This window comes from Anoplopoma fimbria, chromosome 2 (genome assembly GCF_027596085.1).
Source record: "Anoplopoma fimbria isolate UVic2021 breed Golden Eagle Sablefish chromosome 2, Afim_UVic_2022, whole genome shotgun sequence".
NCBI lineage: Eukaryota > Metazoa > Chordata > Actinopteri > Perciformes > Anoplopomatidae > Anoplopoma > Anoplopoma fimbria.
This window is the reverse complement of record NC_072450.1, coordinates 19,288,476-19,307,314: the sequence shown is the minus strand read 5'-3', so window position 1 is coordinate 19,307,314 and position 18,839 is coordinate 19,288,476. Positions and strand designations below refer to the sequence as shown.

The 18,839-nt window shown below is 40.9% G+C and overlaps 1 protein-coding gene across 2 annotated transcripts; it reads right to left on the bottom strand.

The window, feature by feature from the left end:
- scube2 (signal peptide, CUB domain, EGF-like 2) lies at nt 1-18,329 on the bottom strand. Of its 2 annotated transcripts, none has more exons than XM_054609821.1 (23): nt 18,160-18,329; nt 17,568-17,687; nt 17,146-17,271; nt 16,637-16,771; nt 15,624-15,749; nt 15,401-15,517; nt 14,355-14,444; nt 13,385-13,501; nt 13,149-13,271; nt 12,320-12,436; nt 12,026-12,148; nt 11,604-11,720; nt 10,642-10,731; nt 10,381-10,503; nt 9,481-9,648; nt 8,924-9,130; nt 4,528-4,698; nt 3,122-3,289; nt 2,472-2,633; nt 2,127-2,324; nt 1,705-1,857; nt 1,503-1,582; nt 1-1,015 (listed from the first exon to the last, which is right to left on the bottom strand). In XM_054609821.1, exons 1-23 carry the CDS (start codon nt 18,245-18,247, stop codon nt 869-871), a joined length of 3,066 nt encoding a protein of 1,021 aa, XP_054465796.1. In that variant the 5' UTR covers nt 18,248-18,329; the 3' UTR covers nt 1-868. The 2 variants fall into 2 exon arrangements, with proteins under 2 accessions (XP_054465796.1, XP_054465804.1); XM_054609829.1 differs by having other exon boundaries at nt 17,568-17,684.
- Nucleotides 18,330-18,839: the final 510 nt, after the last annotated feature.

The following is an 18,839-nucleotide window of genomic DNA, read 5'->3' as shown; positions in this document are numbered from 1 at the left end:
CAGGTGAATAGTTCAATTCTATTTTACAAGACTTTTCATTTCTTTTCATGTACTCTGAACAGTTCTCTTTGGTTGCTAGTAAACGGTATAAAAATAAATTGATGCATACTGGTGTCATTTTTGTAGAGCAGTAACCCTCAACGACACACTTTGGGGACATCATATACATGAGCCACCAGCAATTGCAGCAATGCTAGACTGTCAAAAATGTACGTAGTTACTACAATACATTCGCGTTTCACCTAAAAACTTTTTACATCATATACAAAACATTCATCAGAATAATTGCTTTTGTGGTGCCACTACTTCTTTAGTAGTGCTAATGTTCCCGATGAAAACATTTGTGCTATATTTGTTTCTGACATTTAGCAGTATTTCTTTCAATTAAGCTCTACCTGTGAAAGTAGCCTATGTTAAAACTAGATACACACTCTATATATACAGCATCACTGACATTCAGTATCGTATATCTGTTTACCTACAGCATTTGTTTTTTTATCATGATTCTATCAGCAAATCTCTCAGCATGTTGGCATGTACATCATTGGATCCTGAGATGGTGATTTTAAAACCTAAAGTAATTTCAATTATTTTTCCAAATTTCCAAACAAAATAATCCAGATCACCACCTGAGGATGGTAACGTAGGTTTACACTCTGTAACACTTTATCACTGATCATTTCTCCCTCTTAAAGCTCCACTTGTCCACTTTCTCTTCAGGATCAGTTTTATCAAGTGTGTCATCCACTCTAGTGTCGCTCCATGTGAAAACAGATAACTACAGAATATTCTTAAAGGCGTCAGTGGATAAAACAGATACTGTGGCCAGTATCTAATCTAGGGTTTCATGAAGTATCCAGTAACCAATCTAAGGGCGAAGGAATCTCAGGACTTTGGAGCGCAGGAAGCGGATGAATGATTTGGGGAACATTTCTCTCGACTCTTGTGCTGTGTAGTTGAAGAAGTTCTGTGGGTGAGCCAGAACATCAAACAACGCCCTCATGAGTTTCTTGTCCTGAAGAGGAAATGTATTGCATTAGTGGATAGTAGAAAAGCATATGATGCAGTGTGAGCAGCAGCCTGTATTTCCACAAATCTCCAAAAGAGGGCACTACATGCTCACTGGACCTCAGAACTGAATAATGAATAAACAGAAACACAAATCAACAAGTGGAGCATAGTGCTGATCTGAATCTAATTAATAATGTCAATGACTCAGATGGGGTCCCCTGGTGGGAACCTTTTCATTGGTTCCCAGTAAGTTTTCCTTAGTAAGTGAGATGACTGAAAGCTATAAATGAAATATTAAAATAAATATATTGATTTGTGCCTTTAAAGACATAGTAATTAAAAAACGTTTGATTGGCATTAATATGTTTTCTTGAGCCAGATAATACATTAAACATTGTAAAACAAAACAAAATGTCAGATTTCTGGCAAACTCTTGTCTTAAGTTAGAATACAAGACAAGTGCTAATCGTTAATCATTTGTACCCAAATACCTTTAGAATTTCCTGGTGATTCTCTGAAGCGTATAATCTTCCATCTCTGACTATGTCTTCTATCAATTCTTGGTAGTCCTCTGAAACAAATTAAGTACATAAAACAGCTCATTGATGAGAACAAACAAACAAACCACCTTTGCATGACACTCTGAGGTAGCAACATCATAGTTAAATCACAAAACATCACTTTTCTTCTTACCGTCATATGTCACATACGGGACCTGGAAGCCTTTCCCACTGTTTCCTTCGTTGGACCTGAACTGTATCCAGAGCCTCTTGGAGCGGGAGGTGAAAGCGATGGGACGTTCGTATGTCTGACAAGTCTCGTAGGTTGTCACAGAGTTGGAGAGAGCTGTGAAATGAAGATATGAGCACACAGGATGGTGTCTTTAATTAGCTTAAAACAATAATTAAAGTAATTAGTTATAAGATATTGACATATTATGCTGGTTGTCCTTGGAAACATTGACACCTGTCAAAGATATTTGTATACCATTTTGTCCGTCCTGATTTAAAACAACCTCTAACACATAACCTTAAAACAATAGTTAACCTCTTTGTGGTATAGTTTTGTTAATTAATACACTCACACAAACACAAACACACACAGTTAAAACCTACAGCTCTTTCTCATTACTAAGTAGTCTCCGCACTCGTCCTCAATAGGCAGAAAGATTTCTGGGACAACAATGAGGATCCTGCGTTTGGGCGGTGGGTTGATGGTCCAGGTGCATTCGACATTGGCTGGGTAGTTTCCCGGGTAGTTGGGGGACTCGATGAAGCCAGTAAAATCCCCAAGCTCTCCTCCACATTGTCGGTCTGTGAAGTGACAAAGATGTGTCAGGCAAGTTTTTTATTTTTTTCGTGGTGCAGCAGGCTGAATTATCTGGAACTGAATCCCAATTTTCATTGTCCATCTGAACATGTTTCAGAGGAACTACTGCGTACATGTACCGACATACATACTTTTGCATTGCATGAAGTTAGTGGAGCCATCAAAGTCGGTGGTGGTATTTCCAGGGCAGGAGACGCAGTAGTTTTGCCCAAACTCTCCTTGATACGTGCCTACGGGGCAGCGGATGCAGCGGTGTGTGGTGGTGTTGTAGTAATGTCCTGGAGAGCACTGGACTGCAGGAGATATGACAGTGATAGAGAGCTGTTAGTTGATATAACGCTCCAACTATTCAAAACCAATTAGATTATACATAAAAAATACACTGTCATCAAGCTAAAACAAAAACTTTTTCCTAGAAAGGTTGACATCTAGAAGTTGGATCATTTAAAAATGACGTTAGTGCCATAATGTACAGACAATACAACAGCTGCAGAGGGCGGCAGAGTTCCTGTCAACACCAAAAAGAGATCCATAGACTCAGCAACCACACGATACTGTTGTCATGTCAAGTGAAAAATTTAACCTGTTTTTGGTTTTTAACCCAACAAAAACATATGTTTCAATTCATCTAATAAGTATGACAGGTTTTCTTCCGTGGATACAAAACAACCACCTTATCCCTCCATTCATATTGAACCAAGAGATAAGAGAACACTAAACTAAACTGTAGTAATCCTTATTTTTTACGCTAAAACAACAATAACACAGATGACTTTCACACCTTTGGTCTCACACTCCTGAAAGGTAACAGCACCACTGCGCTTGGTGACCAAGTTCCCTCCACAAGGGAGGCAGGTGGTGCGTCCCCCTTCAGGCTGGTACGCTCCCAGTGGACAGGGCAAGCAGGGGATGAAGCCATCATGAGAGTACTGACCCGGGGAACACTGACCTGAACACACAAGCATTTGGTCAAGAGTATGAACTGTAAGACACAGCTAACTGTAACTCTCTTACAAAACATTTAGAGCTTCATAACTTGTATTAGTTTAATTTCAACTGTTTTCTTTGCTATTTTTCATGTGTTATATAAGAGAAAACATGCTTCCCTTCTATTAAGATTAAGATAAGACACAGATAGAGCAAATGTGAATTGAATTATGTCATGTTTTATCTGCAGTGCATAACTCAATAGATTGTAACTCCTTGGCGGCGAACACAAACTGGGAGCCAGTGGGAGTTTGCTGATAGCTTCTCAATGTTTAGTCTGACAGAGGAGATTGGATCCAGGATTCAACCACAAAGTGACTCTGATAACAGCACAGGAGGAGACCAAAACATGGTGGCTCCTTCAGCTTTTATTCACAACTCAAAGAAGCCGAGTTCACCTCTAGAATTCAAATACATCTTCGACATCTAAGCTGGAGTTTCTTTGGCTTTACACAAAGCAGAACATCTGCAATGGAGAGATCTTTATCGATGATCCACTGCTTCCTGTGTGGCTCATATTCACAAACTAGTTATCAACATTTTGTGTCCCTCTGTGGGTTTATTGCTCTTTTCTGCTTTTTGTTCATTTGTTCTAGATTTTACATTATATTTCCCTTTGGTTTATGGATTTTCAGAACTTTTAGTTTCATTCTGCATACAGTTTTTTCAGGTGAACATTTTTAACTATTGTCATTACCAACAGAATGAAATCATAAACCCAAATTTAAAGATTTGTTTCTCTTAAATATCTTACCATGAAAGAAAAACTCTATGATCTATAAAAGAATAGTTAGACATTTTGGGAAATGTCTTACTCTCATCTGAGCACTCTTGCCCTTTCTTAGATGAGAAGATTAATGCTTCTCTCATGTTTGTACGGTAACTATGAAGCTGCTGCCAGCAGTTGGTTAGCTTAGCTTAGCGCCAAGACTGGAAACAGGGGTAAACAGTTAGCATGGGTCAGTCCAAAGCCAATAAAATCCAACTCTCAGCACTACCTACTTCCACTCCCAAAATGTCAAACTGTTCTTTTAATGTGTTCATATTTGTTATTCTCTTAATGTGATTATGGATGTTCACAGTCAGGTAGCAAAAAACTTTGCAGACCCTTAATGGCTTACAGAGAGCCATCACAAGTACTTACAGTAAAGGTGGGTGTGATTTTGAGCTACATAAATCAAATTGACTTTACTGTCTTACCTCCGCACTCTGACATGTTTCGAGCTCCGACCACCTTGGAGACTTCTCTTCCTTCAGGTCCAGGACAGACTTCACAAGACATCTGTGCCTCTTCATCCTGATATGTTCCGGATGGACACAACACACACCTTCCCTGATCCCCGTCGTAGTAAGTCCCAACACTGCAGCTCACTAACAGACAGGTGAGGAATGACAATAAGATAGATTAAAGGTTATTAAGTCAAGGATTTACTTGTAGCATGACTCACACACACATGTGCATCCCTGACTGAAAACAGAAAATGATCTAGAGGCCTGAAATATTTTTCAAGGAGCTGTAAGTAAATGTAAGTATTCAAGCTGGTGAAATCAAACATTTTCCTCACAAGCTGAACACAAACACTTGAGTAAAGACACCCAAAACAGACTGATGTGTCAAAGCTGTAATTTACACCAATTTTAGCAGCCAGATCAGTGTCAGGAAGGGCGATAGACAATATTAAATGCAGACAGGAATCAACAAATATAGGAGGATACCCTGTGGCTACACATGATCAAACAGACCCAACCACACTGTAGATTTACACCATAAATACAGCAGTTCAGTTGCATGACAAGACCAATAAAGTAAAGTATCCCAGACTTCACACTACAGTTGCAAAGTGTAATCAAACAGGACCGTGCACATACTTGAAATGTATAAACACAGTGAAGAGCATCCTTAACACATCAAAGGCTGCGCCTGATCAATTTATCAATCTGTTGACAGATTTGAGAGTTTTATTTGCACGGCAATAAACATTAAAAGTTTTAGTGACCTTGACACAGTGTACACCAGTTTACTGGAGCTTTAAATGCTTTAACTGGTTAATATAAAAGTGTCAGTGCACTCAGTAGGGTACCGCTTATAAAATCACACCATTTTTCCTTTTTACCAAGGCATCTTCTGAGTGTTTATGACAAGTTATCTGCACAAACTTAGTAACCAGGACTACGATATTATGACAAGATACAAACATTATTGTGTTCTTTAGACTTACGTTTATTAAAAAAATGATTAGATCTTCCATATTAGCTTTTGGTTTTGGCTGAATTGAATTCATTTTGTTATTGAACTCAAAGACTCTCAGCGGTCAAAAGCAATGGAGTAGAAACATGCTTATAATCCCTTTTTTTTTTTTTTAAATACAGTAAATTGTCACAGACAAAACTAATTTTACAAGACATAGAGCTTATATGTATTATGTTTAGCATTTACATCCGTCTTACACTAAACGGTGTAAGACTTGATATTGAAATAAAGAGTATTGCTCATTTCTCATTTCTGAGACTCAAGTCTTATTACATTTCCACACTCAAATCAGGGGAGAAAGTAAACGTTTATCTAAGCTAAAGGTTAAGTAGTCACAATTAATTATATAATCATGGTTTCGATGAACAATTAAGGAAAACAAAGGGAAGAATTAGTTTTTGGTTTAAAAGAGGATAACAAAAGCAATGAATGTAGTTTTTAATTGGTAAAAGCAACAAGCTACTTTTGCTGCTGGAACTCACTACTGTCTTTCAAATAAGTTAAGATGCAATTCAACACACCATCACACACTGTAAGCAAATGCGCAGGGACACGCATATGTGTGCAAAAACCCAGCATTAAGCGTTTAAAATGCTTTTACAAACCAACCCAATACATCCACACAGAATCACTGAGACAAAAGAGCCCCAACCCTCTCCACAGCTGCCTTTGTGCCCCACATCTGACGGGTCCTAATACTTGATACAACATGGCTGTGCATCAGGGAGGAACTTCTAATGCTACCATAAGCACACTCACCTCTTTTAAAAGCAAATACAGAAGCAAATCAAAGAGAGTATTCCCCTCAGATCTCACAAAAGTGTCAAGCCTTGATTAAAGGGACCGAAGCTCAGTTTTACTCTGGTTCCTCCCATTCAGAGTGACGCCTGTAATTAATTTGGGGAATTGCTGCATCTGTCTGATAGTCTCAAGAACTTGACTTGAAAGCTAAAGCTGATTTCATATAAGAATAACTCAATTAAATTCCAGGCCTTTAGCACAAAATGTCCTCCAGTTGTAGCCTCTAAGCGTCCTTTAAGCAGAGAAACCACTATCTCTAAAAGCTCAACGCACAAAAGCCATAACGTAGATCCATTATACGTGGCTCAGCAAATTGTTAGATTTTCCTCTAAAGAAAGAAAATGTAATTCTCTCAAGAGCAGTTCATTTTTTGAAGCCTATTGTTTATGCTGAAAGACCATGAGGAGCCATCATTGCATTGTCCTCTAACAGCTTTTATTTGACAGAGGGAAGCAGTGAGAGAAGAGAGAGAGTGAGAGTGAAAGAGAGAAAAAACCTTGAAGCCTTTCAAATGCAAAAAAACGCTTCTATAGAGTCCTCGAATTGATGGCCCCAAAGAGGTTTAAAAGACCTTTCACCTCTATTCAAGTCCTCAGTCTTTGCCTACTTGATGACATAGGAAAACACTACGGTATCACAGTGGTAAGGAGCTGAACCCAATAAAAGGGGTCAGGTTTCTGAATCCCCCCATTCTGCTTGGCCCAATCGCTGCTCGCGCCCATCAAGTGGAGGCCCAAACAACTGATGCTAATTGATTCCCATGGTGTGGCTGAAGTCAATTCTCTTTAGCAGTTTAGTGGCTGGGGGTCATGCAAAGTGGCCCCAGCTGGGAGGCGGGGGGGACACAGCACTCAAACTGCCAGCTTGAATCAACAGCACTTCCTAAACATCTTCAGTGTTAAAACAAACACGCAAACAAGTTGACTACAACAGTCTAATAATTGTGGACGCGCACAATTCGTGGCATTTCTGAAGCGTTATTTATCGGTACGCACTTGTTTTACTTTTTTTTTTAGATATTCATTCTGATGCAGGCACATGCTAACAATTATCAACAGTACAAGTAAGCATCCGGAGAACAAAGTCGTTATAATATTAATAAATGAAATCATGAATATGTCTTATTCCAACAGAAGCAAGGTCCTGGAATATAAACCGATGCAGTCACCAGAGCGATTCACAGAGTCTGAGGAGGAGTGCTTTAAAGTGTGCACACAAGGCTCAAATGGGGTTTTCAATGGAGTGGGCAAACTGAAAAGGACTCAACTGCACTCCGAGCTAAGCCAGAGCGGGAGCTGGGGGAGGAGGGGAAAAATATAGCTCCTTTAAAGAGCTGGAGGTTAAGAAGAATGCCTTTCAGCCCCCCTTTCCTCCTCTCCCAAATTACATGTCTACACCCCTGCCATGGCCAATAGACTGCTTAATGTTGACCTGAAAGCATAGCGGGGGAGTTAAGGAATCAAGACACTTAAGACCTGTGTAGCCGAAAGATAGAAATAATGAACAGGAGCAATTTAGGTTTAAATCATGTCAGCACAGCTCAAAGGTATAAGTAACTTTGATGTTAATGTAGAGGCCCAGAAATGATGGTGTTACAGGGAGGTATACGCAGCGTAAAGCTGATGATTTTCTTTCAACAATTATTATCTCAAGACACAACAGCATCCTAGTAGTTTCTGACTTTGTCGAGATTTTGTCTCAAGTTACAGCGGTTCAAAGGGGGGAAACAAAAACCTTAAACACACTATAAGAGTTGTGTGAGGTTTATGAATGATCTGGGTCTACATCAGATTCAAACATCTTCAAGATTGGTGTGCATAAATCGAACCAAAAGCATACCATTAGAATAAATATTTAGACATCTCAACAGAAGAAAGGCACCGGTTTCCTCTCACTGATTTAAAGGCGGCGCGCAGCAGGCAGCAAACTCACTGTGAGGCCCGAAACTAGGGGCACGCGGTCCCAACAGCCAGAAAAAACACATACCAGCCTTCAGCTCTCAGACACTGTCAGTGTGCGGTCTTTTTTAACATTTTCTCCATCGCAGGTTGTCTATAAAAGCCCAACCGAGAGGCAACAGCTACCAGGAGACCTGCCATCAGCCCTCATGTTACAACTGTTATCCCAGGGAGATGCTGGAAGATCTCACATCTTGGAGGGCCAACAACAGCCTCTCTGTTCCTCCATGCCAGCTCGCTCTCCCCTCAAACCGGCTCATTACAGCATGTCAGCAAACCAAATATGGCACTCATCTGGCCAACACCTGCTCCAAATCCAATCATTAAACCAGCTTGTCTAAATATATCTCACTGGCATGGACCGTTTCAATCGCTTTAATATGTGACTGCGAGTCTACTGTGTTTATTGGGCCTAGTCAGAGGCATTGCTGCCTTGTGTTTGGTGTAACACAAGTGGTTGCATCGGCACTCAGAGATTAAAAGCATCAATGTATCCAGTAGACGAGATACCTGGCTGAATGGTACATGTCCTGACCATAAAGGTGTCTGTGTTGAGTAACAAGTAAATACAAAAACACAAACTCACCACACTTCCTGCCCGCCAGCACTTGTCCCGCCATACAGTGTCCTGGGAGTTCCGCCGGCTTTCCCAGACTCTTGGCGAGCTCGTAGTCAGATCCCGCAAAGTGCAGGTGGAACTGTTCCCGGTGTATGGACTTCCTCAGGGTCCTGATGGTCTTCCTGAGCCTCTTCTCTGAGCGTCGGCGCACACAGTTCAGGTCGCAGCTCTCTGCTGAGAGAGGCATTTGATTCCACCACTGTTTCCACAGCTAAATGTCATACCTCGCACCTACCGGAAATTGTACAGTCATGCGTAGATGCTCGCATGCTTGCCAAGACATTTGCACAAAGGCACCGTCAAATCAAGGGGAAAATTCAAACCAGGCCAACACTTATAAAGAATTCAAGGAAATAAAACAAGAACACATCGAGTCCCAACCTCGAGCCCACCACCATAGCCAAGTCAAAACAGGAGATACTTTAACAGTTTGGTGTGTTTAGTGACAAACAGACAACAGTGAACGAGAGATGGAGAACGAGAAGCAAAGGTTGCAGGCAGAGGGGAAGCGCAGAGAGACCAACCTGTTACCTCCTCTAGGTTCACATCCAGCTCAAACTCAGCTGTTATTGAGGAGCCGTCCTCCTCGCCAGCTTTCCTGCCATGGCGGCTACGCATTCGCTGCCCGGACGAGGTGCAGCGCAAGCTCACATAGCTGAACTGGACATTTTCAGTGAAGAGGAACCTGCTGTCTGTGGACATGGGAGACAACCAACCCCCCCACAATCAGGACCACACCACAGCCAGCACACACACCCAAACAATACACACAATCGCACAATTGTTAAAGAAAATTATAGACAGTGTTTACAGAAAAGAAAGAACTAATTTCAGTGTTGATAGCAAACGCCACACCATACACAGACAATCATAGTAGATATGTATATATGCAGTTAATTTGATCATTATTTTGTCATGTAGACCGGAAAGCTGAAAAAAGTGATGAGATGTCACAGTGACAATTTCCTTTATTTGAAACAATTATGTGCCCTTTCAGCGACTATGAGGGTTGTTAAAGACCATGCCAAAACCCTTTGGAGAAGCAAAATAATCCTACAATCGGAAACCCATTTGATTGATGGCTAGGTCAGACCCAACTGAAAGGCATGCTATGGCTAATTACATCCTCCCCTGTCACCGCCAGACAAAGTGCTGCGCGGAGACATTCAAGACACTCAAAACCACATCACTTTACCCACAAATTTCTTTCCCATTTGCCTTTGGTTTTTGGTTTACTTTGAAGCAGCCTTCAGGTCTGCTTTATCTTCTAAAGACTGGCTTTGGATGCTGGCAGCTCTTGGTAAACCCTAAATGTTTTTTTAACCAGTAACATGAAGGAGCTGTAATTGTAATCCTGTTCTATCTGTGATCTAAGTCTGGTGTTTGGAAGCATTGTTATGTTTGTTGAGTGGCAACTCCTGTACCTGAGAGTGGTGAGTTCAAGCTCTCCTTGAGCTTCTCCTGACTTCTTTTTAAGTTGCATTTTGTGGTGCCAGACTTGAAAGTGGCTGTGGTCTTGATGCGTGGGACACTGGCTATTTCTGGACCTGAAGGACAGAGAAACACAAACATTGTCATTTTGATCTACTTATATATCAACGGCAAACAAGGTAGTTGTTCATGAGTTACTGTTTGGTGTAGCAGAGCGGAAAGACAGATGCCAATCTGTGATGTTTTGTACTTGCCTAAGCAATGCAAGCCGCTGTTGTTCCTTTGTGCATCAGCCAAGCAGGGCAGAGGCATTCCACAGGTCACCGTGTAGGAATCCTCCGTCCCTGCAAAAACACACAAGAGGCCGTGACACACAGACCAACACTGACAAAAGTTAAGGCCACAAAAGCCAAGTCAGAGAGAGCAAACAAGCAGCGTGTAGGAACATGAGGAGATGCTCTGCAGACTGTTGTTGACAACTACATCTAGAACAGCTTACCTTCTAACCGCGTCTCCATTAGCATGTTTTTAGTCATGCTACTTCATATTTAAAACATTGCTGCATCAGACAATACCTGACCTGTGCTGTGCCATGTTGTTTGGGTCTTAGCATGCCAACACAATGATGCACCTAACTGTGTCATGTCATCTGACTGGATCAAACATGTAGCAGACGTTACTTTTCTTATTTCAGCCTCATTGTTTGCTATGCTGTGTCAGAGCTGTATTGAAGTCCATTCACCTTTTGCAATGTTTCATACCCAACGAAACCAATTTACATTTAGACTAACATGTTTCAAGTAAAATTAGAACTAGTGACTAAGTCAAAAATTTGTCAAGACTTTCTTCAACTGCTTCACAGTGACATTCTTCCAGCAGCCACCTCCTCAACTTTGGTGGGTCACGAAGAAAAAGTTAAACAGTATTATTAACACTGTGCCACCTTTAAGGTTGCAAAAGCACAGAGGCAACCTAAAAGATGCTTCATGGTGTACCGATCAAGACTGTTAAACTGAGAAAACACTCAAAAAGATGATGGATCCTCAAGTAGTAAGTGATTTGATAATCACTCACAAGTGACTGTGAAAACCATAAACCTCTGTCCTGTGATCATGGTAAGCCGAACCATTTCCTTTGCAATACCTGGGCTATGGAAATACAGTTGGATGTAAACAGGCAAATCATATTATTTGGAGATCTGGCTCAACCAACTCACCACTGCTGATGTGAACTTGGGACTGGCAGGTCAGGAAGCAGCGGTCCCCTCCCTCCTGCTTATTACAGTTCAAGGTAGGTTTAGAGGGGGGTTTAGCAGGTGGGAAACCCTCAGCCTCTAGATGGAAACCACAACAAAACTCCAAGGTAAAAAATAACACTTTTGTTTGTAACAAGGAGGAAGAGGCTCAGAAGGTCCAACATCATGACAGCACCAACAGCATCGCAACATATTGCATGTTTTACTCAAGCACAAGAAAACCAAGTGAGAGAGAATTAAAGAGAAAAAGAGAACAGATTTCAAAGTATCTCCTGTTTTTGTCCCCCAAGTTTTAGACCAAAATGTCTGAGGTCACACAATTTCCAAAGAGACAACAGCACTCAACAGATGTTCCTCTCTTATAGGAAGAGGCATTGGCTTACCAATGCAGTCCTTTTTGTTCCAGTGTAGCTTATAGCCAGGACGGCAGAAGCATTCAAATCCACCCATGGTGTTCTCACAACCCTGCTCACAACCACCATTATTCACACTGCATTCGTTTATATCTGAGAGGAAAAAGGAAAATCATTATTATAATTACAGGGTCCATTTTTTCCAACACATTAAAGGGTACTATTGTATGCTTTTTAGCTCAACGCATTTCTCAATTGAGTACTTGTGTGTTAGACTCAAGTTGTTATGTGTAGAGTTGCTTCCTCCACCCAATTCAGACTCACCTCCGCAGTGGGCCAGCCCATACATGGTGTAGCCTTTGTTGCACAGACATTGAAAACCACCAGGGGAGTTCACACACGTGTGACCACATGTCCGCTCAAAAAAACATTCATCTATATCTGTAATCAAAAGCAGGCAGGTGACATAATAGCAGGGCAGTCAGTTGCAATCAGGAGGGATTTCCCACCCAGAGACCCACATTTGCATTTGATCGTGAATTTTCACACAAAAAGGTGACGTGTGTGCTACATCAGGAAAAACAGCATTGGCTTTTGAAAGTTATTCCATGTTAAAAAGAGCTCAGTGTTTCATTGAGACACCTTTGATTTAATTGTAATTAATCAGGTCAGTATCATTTAAGGTATCAACCCTGATACAAAGGTTAACAAAAGCGTAGCCTCAATAACAGAAATCAAAACACGTGAGAAACAAGTGAGCTGACAGGTAACACACAATATCACACACAATGTACGACTAAAGGATAGCTAAATCTGACAGAGGGGTGATGAAATTGTTATAATTTTCTGATGTTTTAGAAAGTTTGGTTTTGGTTGGTTGTTTGTTTTTTACATAACAGTAAAATACACTTACAAAGAGTTACAAAAAAACTTATTAAAATCTACAATTTAAACTCTTCAATTATGCATTTGACTGTTCATAATTTCTGTTGTCAGGAAATACAAGTTACTTCTATTAGAAGGGGTTAGGTAAAAAAGTATGTACACAGATCCTATGGAAATGTCTGCTAGTGTATTTATGAAAGTCACACTTTGTCCCAGTCTTTGTCGACTTTCCAGAGTTTGAATAAAAAAATTCAAGAGCCATTTCTACCTTGACAAGATCTCTCATCTGTCAGCAGCTTGAAGCCTTTTCTGCAGTTGCACTCAAAGCTGCCGATGGTGTTTCTGCAGAAGTGTTCGCAGCCGCCGTTGTGAAGCTCACACTCGTCAATATCTGTAGGGGAACAGGTGATATCCTGACATTATATACAAATCCACAAAGGTAAATCAGTGTTTCAAAAGACCGCTCCCCTCTGTGGAGTTTTTTTTGTGGACTGGCAGTCTGACCTTTGCATGTTTTTCCATCCGGCTGCAGTGTGAAGCCGACTGGGCAGCTGCAGCGAACGCCTGTGGATGTGTCTTTACAGGTGCAGTCGCACCCCCCATTGTTCAACGCACAGGTTTCTGAAATTACAACACGGTGTGAATGTATCTGAATGACCTTCCTACTTGTGAACAAAGCTGTGTTATTCCTCAATGTCAAATACTAGCTCCTTAGAAAAACATAACCTTGATTTTCTCAACAAAGTGTTCTAAAAATACCTGGACTGCAGAGTCAATTTAATATTACAAATATACTGTTACTTCCATAGATGTTGAATTATTGTTTGAACACTTGCTTTGAACCCTTAAAAAACTGACAAATATTGAATTTATATATGAATATATATATGAATATATATATATATATTCATATATATTGGTTTAAACATTATTACATGTTGATGGAAACAGATAAATGAGACTCTATTGCATGGTTTGTATGGTGCACGGTTGTATGTTTGGATGTAGAGCACATCCATACACTGGTTAGGTACATGTTAACATCTCGGCGTATCCTTACAACATGTTTTATTTATATTAGGGAAAGACTCCCAGAGCTCAAAGCTAACTCTGTACTTGGTAAAGTGCCAAAGTTATAATGTTTTACATGTGTCAAGTGACCCAAATCACACAATTGATAAATAATAACTATACCAGAAAAGATTCACACGCTGCCCTTCCCAAATGGAAGGAAAACGTGAAATGTACCACACTGTCACAAATGCATATTTTTCAGGGGGGAAACTGGGGGCGAAAAAAGCGAGTGTAGTCATTTCACAGTTTGCTCAAAAGACTGAGGAATGCCTCGCTTTACTAGACCGAAGTCCTCTTCCCTGTTTAACACCCCTGAGTGGTTCCTGGCAGCTCAACATGGCTTCAGCAATACCACAGATTTCAAGCTGTAAGCCTCTAAATGCAGGCGAGTAATTCTTACCCATTAGCAGCCTTCGTTTGACCCGTTTGTCCACCTCAGTAAAGGAGGTGGCGTTGTGGTCTGTGGACTCGGCGGTGGCTTCATCTCGTTCTGCGACACACAGAAAAAAACAATCAGTAATAGAGTGAGACTCCGTTCATGTATACACTACCCAAAATAAAACACAAGCAACATTAATTTTATATTGACTTCAGTTTTTGGGTGTGTTGGTCACCTTTCGGTAACGAGATGCATGTTCACACTTGAGATATTCAGCCTGCATAGGCTTGGTGTGCGTCAGATAACACATCACATCAGTAATGTGAATCTTGTGACAACATTGCAGTGATACGTCTGGACCTCACACACACTGCTGCTGGAGGGAGAGATATTATCCAATATCTGATGGCTGATCCTTATCCCTCATAACCATTGTGAAGAAAAATGCACACTGCCTAACAGGCGGACTGACAGAGAGTGATGTTTTTTAGTTACTGTGTTTTCATTGAAAGCTAAACCTTGGGGTTGGGATGAAGTCCAGTTTTGTTTTATTCTTAACAGAAATTCAAATTAGGAAAAATGTGTTATCAGACCGAAAAATTAATCATAGCCATATATATGATGCTGTTAACAGCATTTAGCTCCAATAAACTTTCATGCTCATCCAAGACTCCATGTTTTTATGGCCGCACCTTTAAATCAAGTTGTTCTAGATGTCTCGTGAGTCATTATATATACATTTTCCACATATTTGGCACCTTTGGAAACTTTAAGATCTTGTTAGAATTTGCAATAATGTGTGAGTTTGAACAGTGTTTGGCTACATAGCATGACTATGAAATTGAAATGACTGAGCTACTGGTGGTCAGCCGGATTATAATACAATATATGGCCTGCACCCATTAAAGGACAAAAATATGCTTTGTTAGGGGGACATTTATAAATGGATGTGAGAATATTAAAGACAACAGAGGATCACAGAAAAGGTTAAAGATGTGTATTACCGCAGCACTTTGGCTTTTATGGTTTTTGATTCCCAGTGTTGAGCAACAACGGAGTTTGCTTACCTACACACGACCTCTTGTCAGGTTGCAGGGTGTACCTGACGTGACACTTGCATATGGGGCCATTCTCTGTGTCCTCACAGGTGTGCTGGCAGCCTCCGTTGCCATGGTTACAAGTTACTGCGGGGTCAACAACAGGCAACCATGAGACATATTAACAGTGCAACATTTGAGGCCAACTGTAGGCGTGTAGTGTGAAGTCGGCTTCATGCCGTCGAGCACGTACGGATGCAGCCTCTCTGGTTCCTGGCCAGTTCGAACCCTGGACGACACTCACAGGCCACACCCCCTTTGGGTGTCTCTTTGCAGATGTGGGCGCAGCCGTGCTCCTTATTCATACAGTTGAGGCCCTCTGGGATAGAAAGAGGGAGAGAGGTACACAATGAAACTCTCCTACAGTGACTGACCCGCTACACACAAAAGCACACATACTGAGAGATTAGTCTGGCATCTTCAAAGACACTGATTGTTCTCACGCCTTACACATCCAAAAAACATCAATATCAATGCGTTATTTTTTTAAGCAAATCTGAAAAAAACTTAAGCAGCAGAAAAGTTTATAAAAGTTCATTCCCTGAAAACAAAGCTTTGCAAACTCTTCTATTATCTACAACGGATTCAATAATGCTTCGAGCTGAATCACCATTTATATAGATGGGTCACAGCTGAGTGGATAAGTCCACAGGATTTAAAGGGGATGTCAAGACCCGATGGAGTGGAAAGCACTTGCATTTAAGTTGACTTCAGTCAAGAAGACAAAACAAAGGCACTGCAGACTAATCTGTGACACAGACCACATAGACCCGAGTGTTGCAGTTATTAACTTATTTTGTTCTCCGGGACACAGAGATCCTTTTTTCCCACAGCATGTTGCTGCTGCAGATAAAAGCTTGGTGACGGGAGCCAGCTTGAACCTGTCAGCCCTCATTGTGCCATCAATCTTAGATTTGTATGTGAATCATGGAGAATTTGCTTCATAATTCTCTGTCTTTTTTCACGGCGTAATACAACTAGCAGATAAAAGCATCTACAAAAATACACACACAAATAATGCTAATTCAAAACCTCTTTTTACTTCCCCCAAAAACTTTAAACAGCATTTAAATGTATGGGAGTGTGACCAAATATCCTAAATCTTTTTGAATTGTACTTCAGGTACAGAACATCTGTGTGTTGTTAGGCTGACAGATGCAGGAACGGCTGCTGTTTACAGAACATTTGTGCGTGTTGTACACTCACCAACAGAGCGGTGGATACATGTGTGCTGGTTGTCGCTGAGGAAGAAGCCCTCTTTGCAGCGGCACTCGTAGCTGCCCATGGTGTTAACACAAGTGTGTTGGCACCCACCGTTGTTGAACTTGCATTCATCCACATCTGCAGGACGGCAGATTGATTGCATTAGTTAACAGTGTTTACAAAACATTGGAAAAGTATTTGCTATATTCACAAATCTGTTGTAGGTTTTGTCAAATGCTTACAAACACTGAGGATGACAATAAAGCTTTTTTCAGACATAAATATTTACAAATCTTTTAAATCACTGCATGAGGAGAATCAAAACTGTTTGTATGAGTCTACATTTTAAAAGTTTACAAAAGAGGGCTTAAGAAAAGCAGTCCATATAAGTGAGTATGAGTAAATCCACATACAGCCCACACAAACATGAACTCTTCACCATCTAAGCTGATGATCCAAGCTCTCTGTCCATCACAACACGTTATTTACTTAGTGTTTAAAGTCGATCTTACCTAGACAGTTATGTCCGTCGTGTGCCAAATTGAATCCGTCATAACAAGTGCAGCGATAATTGCCTGGTATATTGTTGCACTCATGTACACAGCCACCATTGTACTCCAGGTCACATTCATCAATGTCTGAGAAGTGAACAGCACATAAATCAATGTCCATCTACTTATCAAAAAGTTTAAATACAAAAGTCTTTAAACACTAAGAACAAGAACTTTATTGCAATAGAGGATGCATAGTGTCTATCTTAAAGAAATAATGGAAGACTAAATTGGTACAGATATCACATGCCCCGATGGGAATTCAAAGATGATACTACAATAGATTAAAGAATGCATCCAAACTGTGATTCCACTTTGACGGTTTTCATAACAATATATGAACGTGAATCAAACTGATCAACAAAAAGCAGACACATTACTACCTTCGCAGTGTTTTCCGTCTCCTTTAAAACCTGCTTTGCACGTGCACTTGTATGAGCCTTGGGTAGTCTGACAAATAGCATCAATGTGACAGCCATCGCTTCCCTCTGCACATGGATCTGCTGAAATCCAAATGGATCTTATAGGTCATGATTACCAAAACACATTCAAATAGCCTAATAAGTCAATTACAATTGCATTTACCACATATACACTTTTAAGATAGTCACGTTTAGTGGGAATGTATATTAAAGAAGACGAGCGAGCAAAGAAGGGATTCAACACTCAAGAAAGAGATTAAACACAACAAATAAAAGTCTTATAATAACAGCAGCCTATAGAAGGCAATTAAAAAAAATCTACTGAGAGTTGCAAACAATACAAAACTTATTTCACAAACGTATGTGTGTACTGGGAGCAGATACATTCACACTGGTATTTGTATATGGCTACACATTTAAAAAAATAAAATAAAAAAACAAAAAACACTACTGGGGAAACAACAAGAGCGCACTCCTTAAAGCGTGCGCAAAGTAGCACACACACACACACAACACACACACAAACACAAACACACGCTCACTACGGTCCCACCTCGAGTCTCTGGACGCGCTGCGCTTTGGCGACTGTTTAACAGGAGCAGAAACAAACAAAAGTCCCTCGCAGCCCAAATAGCTCCCATGGTGATATGATCCAAGTTTAGAGGTCTCCTCAAAAGGACGCGTACGCACTGAAGTCGCGACCGAGCGTCCGCCTCATTTTCATCCCAGCCTGTCAATCTGTTTCACAAGGGGGTGAATGTGTGTGTGTGTGTGTGTGTGTGTGTGTGTGTGTGTGTGTGTGTGTGTGTGTGTGTGTGTGTGGGTGTGTGTTTGAGAGAGTGAGAATGAGAGCGTGCGAGCGCGTACATGTGAGGGTGGAAAAAAACTGCGTGAAGTCAGTGGGACGGCCGGCGGAAGAGCGGAACTGTCGAGGCTTTGCGTAAAACGTCACAACGCCTGTGCGCTAAATGGGCTTTTATTTTGAAAGCGTTGACCGGTAATCAATCGGTAAACCTGAGCAGATTTTAGTCCCTTTAAAAGTCTCCGCTTTTTGTAAACATGGCCTTTGGTGTCTGTTTTGAAGTCGACCACGTTAGATTTCATCCATGAAAAGTATGAATGCACATAGCACAACCACAATAAAACAATATGAATGGTTATCGTTATCCTTCCTATTAACGTCGACCAACGTAGTACTGTCAGCCAAACGACGTGGTTGCTAGGCAACATACG